Source organism: Lissotriton vulgaris, chromosome 3_2 (assembly GCF_964263255.1).
Source record: "Lissotriton vulgaris chromosome 3_2, aLisVul1.2, whole genome shotgun sequence".
NCBI lineage: Eukaryota > Metazoa > Chordata > Amphibia > Caudata > Salamandridae > Lissotriton > Lissotriton vulgaris.
The window spans coordinates 186,567,021-186,579,832 of record NC_141690.1 but is presented as its reverse complement, the minus strand read 5'-3'; the positions used below and the strand labels follow the sequence as shown (position 1 = coordinate 186,579,832).

At 42.9% G+C, this 12,812-nt stretch overlaps 1 protein-coding gene across 3 annotated transcripts in view; it reads left to right on the top strand.

The window, feature by feature from the left end:
• Window positions 1–12,812, top strand: part of FAM193A (family with sequence similarity 193 member A) — a 577,965-nt gene that overhangs the window by 461,122 nt on the left and 104,031 nt on the right. For 2 of the 3 annotated variants that reach the window (XM_086964186.1, XM_086964184.1), the window contains exons 19-20: window positions 11,551–11,781; window positions 12,398–12,547. In XM_086964186.1, coding sequence (XP_086820312.1) covers window positions 11,551–11,781; window positions 12,398–12,547 — 381 coding nt within the window. The remainder of the gene's footprint in view (window positions 1–11,550; window positions 11,782–12,397; window positions 12,548–12,812) is intronic. The other variant, XM_086964185.1, reaches the window with a different exon arrangement.

Here is a 12,812-nt window from a genome sequence, read left to right as displayed (position 1 = left end):
TGAACATAGCACATTAAACTAATATATAATGCATAATTTATGCAAAACATTTCTGGGTTTTAAAGCATGATTAGGCCATTGTTGCTCTCTGGATAAGAATGTTATCAAGGTCTGGCATGACACTTCTAGTGTATTGTATACAATGCCACAAAATGGACAGTATTGTTAAAGATTAGCTTTGTACTCAAGCTACTGCAATTTAATGGGAAACATGTTTCATGAGAACAATTATGGATACAGTAGTCACAAGAAAAACCTCGAGTTCTGCCACCACTTTCAAAGAATTGGAGCTTAGGTATGAGTAGCTGAGCTTCCCTTTTGGTGGAAAAAGTCATTTTAATCCTCTGCTACTGATGCACTTAACTCAATGCGAAACAGTTTGTTTTGCAGGCAGTTCAGTGTCCGTCTCAACCAAACATCTTCCTTCTGAAATAGGTAAAAGAAAGTGGCTAACATTGTTCTTATGACGGTACTAGAATCCATACAAAGATTTCTTCTCTTCAGCCACAGTCAGAATCTATCAACCCTTTCCCTCAAAATCTTTGGACAACACTCCATTGTAGTGAAGAGGCAATTCTGTGCCCTCCTTGCCCCGCCCCCCCACCATTGTTAATCCCTATAAATATTGGATTCAATTTACGGTCTCTTAGTGGATCTCTTCACTGCCTCAGTCTCTCCCCTGACCTTCATCACTAGTCACGCGGTGCATTCTCCTTAGAAGCCCCGTTTAGGAAAGCATTAAAAACTTGGATCTTCTCTCTGCCCGATGCTACATGTAGAACTCTGGTGTAATTGTGGTGTATAATGCAGAACATCCTTTCCCTCCAACTCTTCCACCTGAGTTGTGTGAGCGCCAAGATACTCCTTGGAGTGAAAGTTGCGCGGTAGAAATGTCTCTTACATTACATTACACCAGACATCAAGCTGGATATTTCAGTTCTATTTTTCTTTATTATTTTACAAAAGAGAGAAACGGTTATCTGGCATGTGCCGAGAATACAGAGAGAACATATAGAGCTGCCCGATAGAGTATTCTAGATCTGCAGTACTAGACCAAATATCGAACATTCGAAAAATTTCGATTTTAAGAATAGTAATTTGTCTTTTTTCCCCGTTGAGTACAGGTTATACAGCAAAAATACCAGAAGTCCTTCGTCCATCACTTGTAACACCCCCTATCTTTTCCCATTTTTCTCTGGCTACCTGTACCTTTGTAAATTGGTTTTTATATGGTTATACATTGTTCCATCCCCTTAATGCAGGTATTTATGTTTATTTGGTCTGGATGAACCAGTGATAAAAGCAGAGAACATCCTGTTTACCATCTCTTTGGCCAGAATATCTGTCCTCACATAAAAAGTCCTATAGATCCCTAGGATGGAAGTGTGAGGATGTGGAGGGTGAATTCAATATGTACATATGTATTTGTCACATGTGGTTTATGTGGCCCTGTTTTCTATGACACCATCATAAAATATTAGCTGTATCCACTCATTAGATACTACAATACGGAATTTGCTATTGTATATGGTTACATCTCTGCAGCCCCTTGTGTACCCTGTGTGGCTAAGCAAGGTCTACCTTTGAAATGGCATTTAGTTCCAACAAGATGACCTTCTTGATTCAATAGCAAGACTAGTTTGTGTTGTAAAAAAGAAATTGGCAAGTCTTCATTTCAGTTGCTTCACTGTCTATTGAAATTACAAGAAAAAGTTCTTGGAAACAAAGGACTCATTAGCTTTTAAATCCACTATTGTGCCTGTACCAAACACGTCCTAAGCCCGGATATTAACCCGAGGTTCAGGACAGGGCTCTGCAGTATTTTTTCTTATCTGCTATCATTGTGAATCTTAACCCCCACCCCTTCCCAGACACTTTTACAACCGCCCCCAAACACAAAGTGCCTGTTGACCTAATTTTATAACTTTAGCAACAAGACTTGAAAAGTAAGTTCATTAACTTCAAGCCACCTTAAAACTGATAAATGGTGGTGTTCTCATGGGGTTTACATGATGCCCCAGCTGGCCAGTTACTTTAAGCAAACATTAATAAACTGTGCAAATAGGGCCTAACTTGATCTCTTCAAAGACCATGATGATAGCACGATGTGGCATCTTTTACTTAACGTTGTAAGGCAATATGCTATATTATCCACATGTTGGGTCAGAGACGCACATTGGTTCTGTTCTATTACTTTGTCTTGTTTTTCAGAAGCACCACTTTCCTCTGTGCCATCACACCTCGACTAAGCAAACCTGGGCAACAACTGATACAAGGTCTATTGTAGGTCCTGCGCAGTGTATTGGAATTCTCCCTTGGTTGCCAGTATGTGTTCCGTTCTCTTCCTTGTGGTAGAACTCTCATCCCTTTTCCTCCCTATGCTTCCTCCAGCCAGTCCCGTACTTCATCTGGAGTTGAGAAGTAGCATTTCACCCTCCATGATTATTTGGAGGTTCGCTAGAAATTTTAGCATAGACTTTAGCCCTAGATCTTCCAGCAGTGTCAGAACTTCTTTGGCATTGGACTGCTTTCATAAAAGCAGCGAAAAGAAGCTCGTAGAGATTCATACCTTGGGGCCTGAAGGATAGGATGCTTATTTTTATAGTTAAAGAATCTAGCATTTATGGACCATGTAATCTACGGTGTGGTGGTCTGCCAGGAATCCAGAGAGTCTACCCAAGAGAGAACAAGCATTGGCAAAGCTAATAGGTCTTTCCAATGTGAGAACTATTAGCTTTGTCAATGTCTTTTCGCTTTGTTGTGTGGCTGCTGTGCAACTTGGTTGGGAGTTAGACAGAAAAGTGCTATAATGTGGCCAGTGCTTTCTTTTTTTTTTTTTCCTTCTGGCACTATTGAGGGTAGGGTATAAGCAATAATGGGAGAGGGGCAAGCAATAATGGGAAAGGAGCACATGGCAAGCTGTGGGGCTGTGAGAGGACAGGGCAAGCAACAACATCGGAGGGACGGGGCAAGTAACAACTGGGCATGCAACCTCACAGGGACAAGCATAAAAGCTGGGATGTTGCAGGTAACCATGCTGGAGGGGCTGCTGGAGGAAATGTCTGCTCCTGCACACTGATGACTAACCCGCAGTGAGCCATCAGGATGCAGGAGCAGATATCTCCTCCACAACTGAAAGCCCATCACGTCTCATAGAAGCTTTATGCAGCTTGTTCACAGTGGCTATGTTCCTTAACTTTAACTTAGTCTCAACCTAAAATTATCCCGATTCAAATTTTGGCAGACCATGCCTCAATATTGGTGCAGGACGTCACCCTTCAGCTGGCCAATGGTGCCATTGAATGACTACCGAAATCTTAAGTGGGACGAGTGGTGCTTTTTGTGCTACTTACTTGTGCTGAAGACAATGGATTCCTCGGGCCATTGAACTTGTCCTTCCTCAAAAAAATGTTGAGTCCTCTCTGCATCTTGTGGAACAGTTGGTGTCCTTGGACTTGCAGGACGCTAATTTTCCTATAGACATCCTGTAGTCTTACAGAAACTACCTGCGTTCAAGGAAGTCTCAGAACATTTCAAATTTGTTTTGCTGCCCTTTGACATTACCTTTATTACTCCGGTATTCACAAACGTGATAGTAGCTCATCTTGTGAGGTCGGGATACATTTATTTCCAAACTTTGATGAATGGCTGCTTAAGGCATGCTTGATGCAGTCAGTTTCAGGCCACCCCTGGATGACAGCTGCTTGCTTGACCTCCTTGGGGTTTTCCATCAGTGAGCCAAAGTCCCATCTGAGACCTGCACAGAGGATTCCGTTCATAGGGGCTATCCTGAACACAGTGACGTTTGGGTCCTTTCCACTGCCACAGCAGGTCCACGACATTTAGGATACAAACCCAATATTTCTGGCTTGATTCTGAATCTTGGTGAGACTGGTCCTGATGCTTCTTGGGCTTCTCCTTGTCCCGTACGCCAGATGGTATATGCAGGCTATATAGGGTAAACTTAAGTTTCAGTTGGCGCAGCACCAGGACTGTCTGTCCCATTCCATATAGGCCTCTCTGGAGACAGCTCAGTATTTTCTGTGGTGGCAGAGAAACTCCATCCAACCTGACCTACGGAAGGCCATTGTCTCTTTCCCGCCTAGGCTTCACGGTTGCATCAAATAAGTCACTGCTGTGGTGTGGGCGGTCATCTGGCAGAGCTGGAGATCTGAGACTGCGGAGTTCCTTCTTCATATCAATCTTGTGTAATTTGTCTGGCTCTGAAAGCCTTCCTGCCAACCGTCAAGGAGAGACTGGTGCATTACCTCATGGAGAATACAATAGCCGTGTGCTACTGCAATAGGTTGGATAGCGTGGACCCCTGGTTCCTGTACCAGGAAGCAGTGGGTCTTTGAAGATGGTTAGACCAGCTGCTAATAATTTAGGTGGCCAACCTGGCAGGATCCTTGAACACACCTGAATGGGTGAGCTGAGCAGGTGTTGGCTGGCAGGTCATAAAAGGCATCTCTATCCAGTGGTACCAATAGGCATCTTGGACCACTAGGTCCTACCTACCCTGGCTAGATCTGTTCCCACACTGCTGTGAACTCCCAGTTTTAAAAACGTTTGTTATATGGTTTCTGCAAAATAAAGCAGGACTGTGTATTAGACCAACACGAACGCCAGAGTATAGGATCTTGGCCCATTCAGTACCTGTTGGTATGTTTTCTGCTAGCTCACAGTACCACATGCAAACCCTAACCTAACTAGGGTCTAGATGTTGTTGGTAATCTTGAACATGACACTTTGAGTCTCAAACAATTGTGGAAACAGAACGAACCCTTTCTTTTTTCACTCTGGCACCCCACAGTAAACATCAGCATTTTCACTTGTACTATCTTGTAGTTGAACTAGAAAGCACAGAGGCATATCTGCTCTTGCAGATATGTCCTCACATGTAATACAAGGCACCCTGCCTTAGGGCTGTAAGGCCTGCTTGCTGTAGGGGTGATTTACATATATTGCATGCAGTGAATGTGGGTATGGCACTCAGGGTGTGTGCCAAGTGTTTTCACACTTGTTTGTGCCGTTTCATATGGCGTGCAATGGCAGTCTGCATGAGTTTTGTGGATGATCCCTTAGGGGCGCACAATACATGCTGCAGCCCTTAGGGTCCCTCTTTAGTACCATTGACCTAGGTGCCAGGGGTGCCATTTACTAGGGACTTACAAAGTGCTTAAGGTCTTGCCGATTGTGGTGCAATTAAACAGTTGGCTTGTTTTAGAGAAAGAGCACTGGCCCTGGGGACCTGGTTAGCAGGACCCCAGTGCACTTCAGATGAAATTGCATCAAATGCCAGTCAAAAGGTGGAGTGATTATATCAAGAAGGGGCACTTTGCTACAGGGAGCCCACCAATACCATTTGTGGTCTGAGAAGGAGGACAGGTAGGGGACATGGATAATACTCCCCTTAAATTCTTCCCCAGCAGCCACCACAAATTTGCACTAATAGATCCCCACAAGGTTTTCAACCTTTTGTCTCTCAAAGGACCAATCGAGACGAGGACTGCAAGGCCTGCACCATGTTAGTGACAAAGACGACTAGGGCCCACCGAAGGAGCCTGGAACACTACACCATCTCCAGCACTCAGTGGACTCCGGTCTCCTAGAAGGTTATCATCCTGTCTAGTGAGGACGACAACAACAGAGTAAACCAAGACAGCACATAGCAAAGGATCGAATGCTGAAACATACGCGACCGATGCAGAGAAGAATCAGGCATAAAGAAACCTGTGAAAAACACAGATAAAAGAAATAATGTTATAAAACACTCGAAAGGCCCCGAGCCTAAACACTTGTACCATGTCCCTTAAGGTAGCCTCTGTGGCTAAACAATCGTTGACCGAAGGTCACCCAAAACAAAGGAGCTACACGGGTCCCGAGTAAGGGATACTGATGCAGGAAAAAATAATTCAAAGCTGGCTATGCAATCTTCTCTAGAGGAAGCAAGAGAAAAAACAAGGCTTTGAAGATGTCAGAACAGTTGACGCCGAAGAAAAGATCTTCGCTGACGCTCGAGGTAGAAGAGAAGGTGCAAGAGGTCAAGTGAAAGAAAAGAAGACTGGAAGCATAAATCGCAGCACTCCTGGAAAAAAAAAAAAAAAGTTTGATTCCTTGGAGGATTTTTTAATCTCTCCCAAGCCATCATCGTACCTCGACACAGAGGAAGACCAGTTTGCCTTGGAAGCTACAGCACCACCAGAGCCACATTAAAAATACCAAGAGGAGTTATATGAACTCAAGGAAGACAAAGAGTTGTTGCACGATCTCTGCCGAATCCCCTGAAGAAGCAGTAGACACCTACCCTTGAAGGCCATTGCCACCAGACACCTCTTGTTTATAACAACCTTATCAGAAGGGCGGCCTAAACATATGGAGTCCAGTTGTAGGAAGAAAAGGGAGACTAGTTTTCTCCTGAAGACCCTAATGCCAGCCAACAAGGGGATCCTATACATTCCAATGATACCCAGCATATTGGATCAAGGGAGGGAGACATTTGGGGAACATGCCACTGCAAAGGTGGTAACCCCCGGAGTACAGAAAAAGAATAAGCCATGAACTCAATACCTGAAATACACACAGGGAAACGCTCCTGTGGTTTTTTAAGTAAGTACTGCAAGAAAGCGTAACAACGCACACACTTCCACAGGTCCACCACCTGAAAAGGAGTCCAAGAGTCTTGACATGGTGGGGAGAAATATCGAGAGGGAGCCTGCAACCCAGTGGCGGATTGCCAACTCCAACACACTGAAACCGGTCTGGCCACCAACAATGGGACGAGATGGAGTCCCTTCTGCATCACCTCCTTGAAGAATAGACGAAGGTGGCCCAGAAATTTATGCAAGAGGGGAGTAACATAGCCAACACAAGCCTGAAATCTGCCTTGGATGCTGCTGATAAGGCAAGGAGGCAGATGTTCACTGGCACAACACTAAGGAGACCTGCATGGCTATGAGTGTCCGGGTTCAAGCCCGAGGTACAAGCCTCCATAATCAACATACCCTTTACAGGAGATGCCTTGCCCGTCCAGACGGTCGATGAGTCCTTACATCAGCAGACTAAATGGCATGAAATCAGCGCCACAGGTTTTCACAAAGTGCCTAGCCACAGTGGCAGCATACCTAAGAAGGCTGGGTATCGTTGTATACACTAAACTCAAGGGCAGCCCCAGCATACTCTGTCCAAAGAGGGCAAAGATGATCGGAGAGGAAGTTCACCTATACAAGAAGGGGTAGTCTCCAACAGTGAGGACATGACTGCACAGACGATCTTTCCAACAATGAATCTGCAACAAATGGTCAAACGTCACCCGGAGTTGGGAGGATGTAGTTCTCAGCAAAGGTACAAAAGAAAGCGCAATGGTGGAAATGCATCAACATGACCGAGAGACCGTTCAAGACACCAACTCCAACAGTGACCATCACAACAGATGCATCCTACAAGGGTTGGGGATCACACCCCGGCAACCGAAGGTGTGGGGACAATGGAACAACATGGAAGCTCAGAAACCTCAACTACCAAGAGATGAAAACAGTTTTCCTAGCTCTTGAAGGCATTCCAAACACACATGACTGTTCAAACTATACTAATACAAAAAGACAACATAATAACCATGTTTTATCTCAACATATATGGAGAAACAAAATCATTTAGCTTGCACAAGTAAGTCCAAGAAATAGGGCAATGGGCATTGCCAAGGAATATCACATTGCAAACAATCCACCTACCAGGGGAAAAACTGAGGCGGAAAGATTAAGCAGTCAGGAATGCAGCTCCTACGAATGGGAATGGAAATAGACACTGGAGAAAATATTCAGAGCTTGGGGGAGGCTAGAAATAGACCTGTTGGCAACAACAAAAAACACAAAATGCCAACACTTCGCCTCTAGGTTTCAACACCACCAATCAGAAGGGAAAGCTTTGTCAATAATCTGGTCAGAGGGATTTGCTTGCTCCTTTCCTCCTATTCCCCCTAATACCAAAGGTACTGGAGAAAGCCAGACAACCAGGGACACACCTCATCCTCATAGCACCACAATGAGCCAGACAAACGTGGTACATGGGACTACTAGAGATGTCCACAGGACAAATGATGACAATCAAAGCAGAACAGGAGGGGAGAGTGTAGCACCCAGAGCCAGCAACACTCAATCTAGCGGCCTGGCTTCTGAATATTTAGAATTTGGACACCTCGAACTGCTGCTCAGGACAATTGAAAACCTTAAGGAAGCAAGAAAGACTACTTTATGAAAATGCTGTGCAGCAAAATGGAAAAGATACGTTCGCTGGTGCACAAATAACACCTATATGGAGACGAGAAAAAAACAGGAAACTGTGTTAACGTATCTCACTCATCTGCTAGATAGTGGACTGACACATTCATCCTTAAAGTTATACCTAGCAGCAATAGTTGCCTACACCAGGGACACTTAATGTAACAACGTCTTCACAAACCCAGTGGCGAAGAGTCAAATTGCTCCACCAATGTCAGTTCCAGCATTGTTGTGGAACTTAAATACCGTGCTAAAAGCACTTAATGATAAAACCCTTTGAACCTATGCACAAAACAGATCTAAGATCAATAGATCTCAAGACCGCTTTTCTAATCGCAGTCCCATCGCTGCGCAGATTAAGCATACTGCAGGCACTAGCAATACAGGAAACATATCTACAAATACACAGTGACAGGGTGGGTCTCAGAACTAACCCACAGTTCCTGCCCAAGGTGATAAACCACTTCCATGTTAACCAAATTATTCAACTACCAGCTTTCTTCAAAGACCCTACAACAAAGACGGAAATGGTCCTGCACGCATTGGATGTAAGGAGGGCTCTAATACACTACCTTGAAGAAACTAAAAGGTTTTGTAAGGGAAACTAATTGTGTTTTTTAGGTTGAGCCTAGTAGCATTCATGCGCTGCTGTTCAAGGCATTTTGTATCTCGTATGTATGCCCATTAATTACGCCCCCTTTGCTCCCCATTAGTTCTTTTGTGTGCTTGTCAAAAAGCTTTCTTTCAGTAGCTCTTTTTCGCATTTGGTCTTCCTTTTGGTGGGTTGTTCTTGTCCTTGGCGACTGGCCCTGCTACATATATTATTGCTCCTCTTGCCTATTTTGTTTATTTTTTGCACTACTTTTTCGGTCTGTTTTTCCTTTGGTACCTGTAGCCTGCTTGTTTTGAAATTTCGTTTTTATTTATTAATACTTTGTTGCTGCATTGGTGCACCGAAAATAATCGTGAACGCTGAAGGCATTTACACTTTATTTGAAATATGTATTTTTCAATTTTCTAACACTTGGTTTTTTTACCAGGTGCATGTTTTAAGGATTACTTCTCTGTTTAAAGGTGGGGATTTCCGTAAAGGAAGACCGGTATTTAATAACATAGCCACATGCAACCTCTACAACATACAAATACATAAGTAATCATTAGACAATCTTATTTTTAGAAATTATCACAGTTAAGTTGCATTAAAATAGTCTGCCCTTACCCTCACTATTAGCACACATACTGCACTCGCACCATTTCATCGCCCTAACTTGGCACGTTTTATTTTAACAATTCAGACAATGTGAACATATAAGATACTCCTGTTGTTTTCAAACCCATTGAATTACAATTTCTTAGCCTTTCATATTGTGTATCTTAACATGTTTTAGAGCTATTGCTTTGCTAGGGGAGGGAGGTTAACATATGTGCCAGAATTTTTTTTTTACCTTATTACCCACAGCTTACATGCATTCCAAGTAAATACTGTCTGGGACTTCCGTGCATGCCATGTAACACAAGGGACCTACATACTGCCCACCGCCTCCCAAACATGTAAAGCAGATGCAAACAGAGCGTTAAATCAACCATCTTGTCATGTCTACTTATGGCATTTACGAAAGAAGGGCATTTTTTTAGGATTTGTAATTTTTCACATTATGGCAGGTTGTCTGTGCTTGTTATTTTCGAAAGTAGGACCTCCGAGTACAGTACAGGGTGATGCCTGTGACATGTCTGACTGCAATGCACAGGTTGTACATGTGAGATTTCAGAGTGCAATGCGTTGTTGATGAGTATGGTGAATGTATCAGTAAATGTTTCCTGAGGCAAGCATGTATTCCTGAATCACACTGCATAATCCAGTGTGTAGTAATTGTATAGCTCTTCAGTCCCTGGCGGCACAGCACCCAGGATAATGTGCTGCATGGCTAAACACTTGTAAGGTACCAAAGGTGAGGCTTATTGGCTATGCCAATGCTGGTCTCCTTTGCCAAAGCAACCAAGGGCTCCCCAGTGACCAAGGTGACCATCTCAAGATGGATTGTAGAAACCAAACTAACATGCTTTGCTAAGGTAGGGATAACATTGCCTGCACGACCAAGAGCTTATTCAACACAAAATAAGGGTGCAGCACTTTAATTCCTAGCAAATGTACCCGTTGGTGCATTCTGCGCAGCAGCAACATAGGCATCACCTGACAGCTTCACAAATCATTGTTGTGTGGACTTCCAAATTAACAAAGAAGCACAGGTGGGTCAAAAGGTATTCAAATTCTGGCACAGATGGGACAATAAGTATTACGACACTGCCTCATTTCAGCGCAACCAACCAATGGGAAAGGATATCGCTACATAATCTAATGTACAGCATGTAAATCCAGAAAAGGATTCATGCCGCAAAAAAAGTTACTTACTGGTAGAGGTAGTTTTGTAGCTTTAACAGTTTTCTAGATTCACATGCAACCCACCAACCTCCCCGGAAATGGGAGATAACTCAAACGTGTGGGGCAGATGCAGGAACAAAGAGGAAGCATGCCAGGAAAAAAAGAAAAAAAAATCTGAAGATGGAGGCTATGCACAGGAACATCCCAGGTGCCGTCTGATGTCAGTCAGGGGATGGGCATAACACCAAATGTTGATCGACTACGCCAAAAAGAAGTATGCTGGACACCATTCTGGACCCAACCACTAGATGGCGAAATAATGCACAGCATGTGAATCCAGAAAACACTTCAAGCTGGAGAGCAACTCCTACTGGTAAGTAACCTTTTTTGTGTTGAAAAATACACCATAGAATTCTCTTTATAGTGGTTAGTTCTTCCACATCCTGATGATCTACTCTGCATCGAAAGTAACTGTATTGTTCTTACCTTCAGGTTACTAAATGTATAGGGTGTAATAGCCCAAGAGCAAATCCAGAAAACTGAGACAAGAGCAGTTGGAAAGGTTTGGTGATATTAGAGGTCTGTGAATGATGAGCATCCATATCCCATCTCTGGATCATACCTTTATTGAATGGCCAGTTAACCTTTTTTCCAATGGACCACTACTATATATTGCCACAACTGAGGGTGAAATCTTTTAGGGCAGTGCTCTTATCACTTTGTAAAGCTATTGCACCTTCTTATTCCGTGCAAGTCATCTGTGCTGTAACTCAAACAGCTTGGTTTGCTGATATGTTTATCTGAAAGCACAATGTATTTTCTGACCCTGTACACACCTGCCTACAAAACACATAATTACATTTGTTTTACATCATTTTCACTAAATTTCCGTAGCCACCAGCTGCACCAACAAGCCGAAATTATGCAGAAATGAGGGAAAAACTTCGTTTACGCCTCACAAAAAGGAAAGAAGAACAACCCAAGAAATCGGACCATATATCAGAAAGGGATAGTGCAGTTGACCATCGAAAGGTGGAAGACTTACTACAGTTCATAAACAGTTCAGAAGCCAAACCAGTCAGCAGCTCCCGGGCAGCTAAACGAGCAAGACATAAGCAAAGAAAGGTGAGCATCACAATCTTTGTAAAACAGCACTGTACATTATATCACTTAATGTAGCTTTTTTGTTCAGTATTAGCACATTTTGATCACCTATGTGGATTTTATAGGCTCCGCTAATTAAGTTGCATCACCCATAATGGCAGAGGCTTTATTGTAGATGGCTATAATTTTCTCTATCTATTGTAGTAGATTGAATTTTCTGTCAATAGTTTTCCTACTTCTGTATAATATATAGTTGAATAATACAGATTATCTCAAGCTATCAATGCTTAATAAGAGTTTGAAATCATGTATGGAAAATTAATTAAATTCTTGTTCAATTGAAAACTGAAAAGATGCATTACTAAACAATACAAGATTGTGACATATGCAAATTGACAAAAGCAGCTAGGACTTTTGTCAGCAGTACCAGTTGTGCCTAGGTGTTGTGGGGTCTCTGATCTCAATGGAAGGCAGTGAGTTACCCTGACGTGTCTTCAGTGGTATTCTTCCACTGAGATCAGGTAGACTCCAAAGAATAATTATAATATTAAAATGCTAATATTATAATTATAAATACTTCTATGTTGCAAATGTTCTTTGCTAATTATATCATAATTACCCATGTGCTACCGCATAGGAATGTGGGGCGAGCCCAGCAATCAATATTATAATTAGCCATGTGCTCGGCTCAGAGGGGAGCATGCAGGGAACCTGCACCGGCGGAGCCGTGGAGCCAGCAGACAAAGCAGCAGCTGAGCCGGACAGAAAAGGACCGGAGAAGCAGCAGGTTAGCATTGGACCAGCAATGTCTGGGAACACCCTTGGGTGCCTTGCACCCCTTATCTCTTACAGCATTAACATCTATTTTTGTTTAATTTTTGTAATTAATTGAAGCCTGTTTAAGTTATATTCTAGGCTTTATAATAATTACTGGCAATATCACGCATTTGTTATGATTTCTTAAATTTTTGATTTCATTCTACAGTAACACCGAAATCTTCCCAAACATTTTAACAAGGTCATTTTGAATGTATTTTTCTTCCAGTGATTCT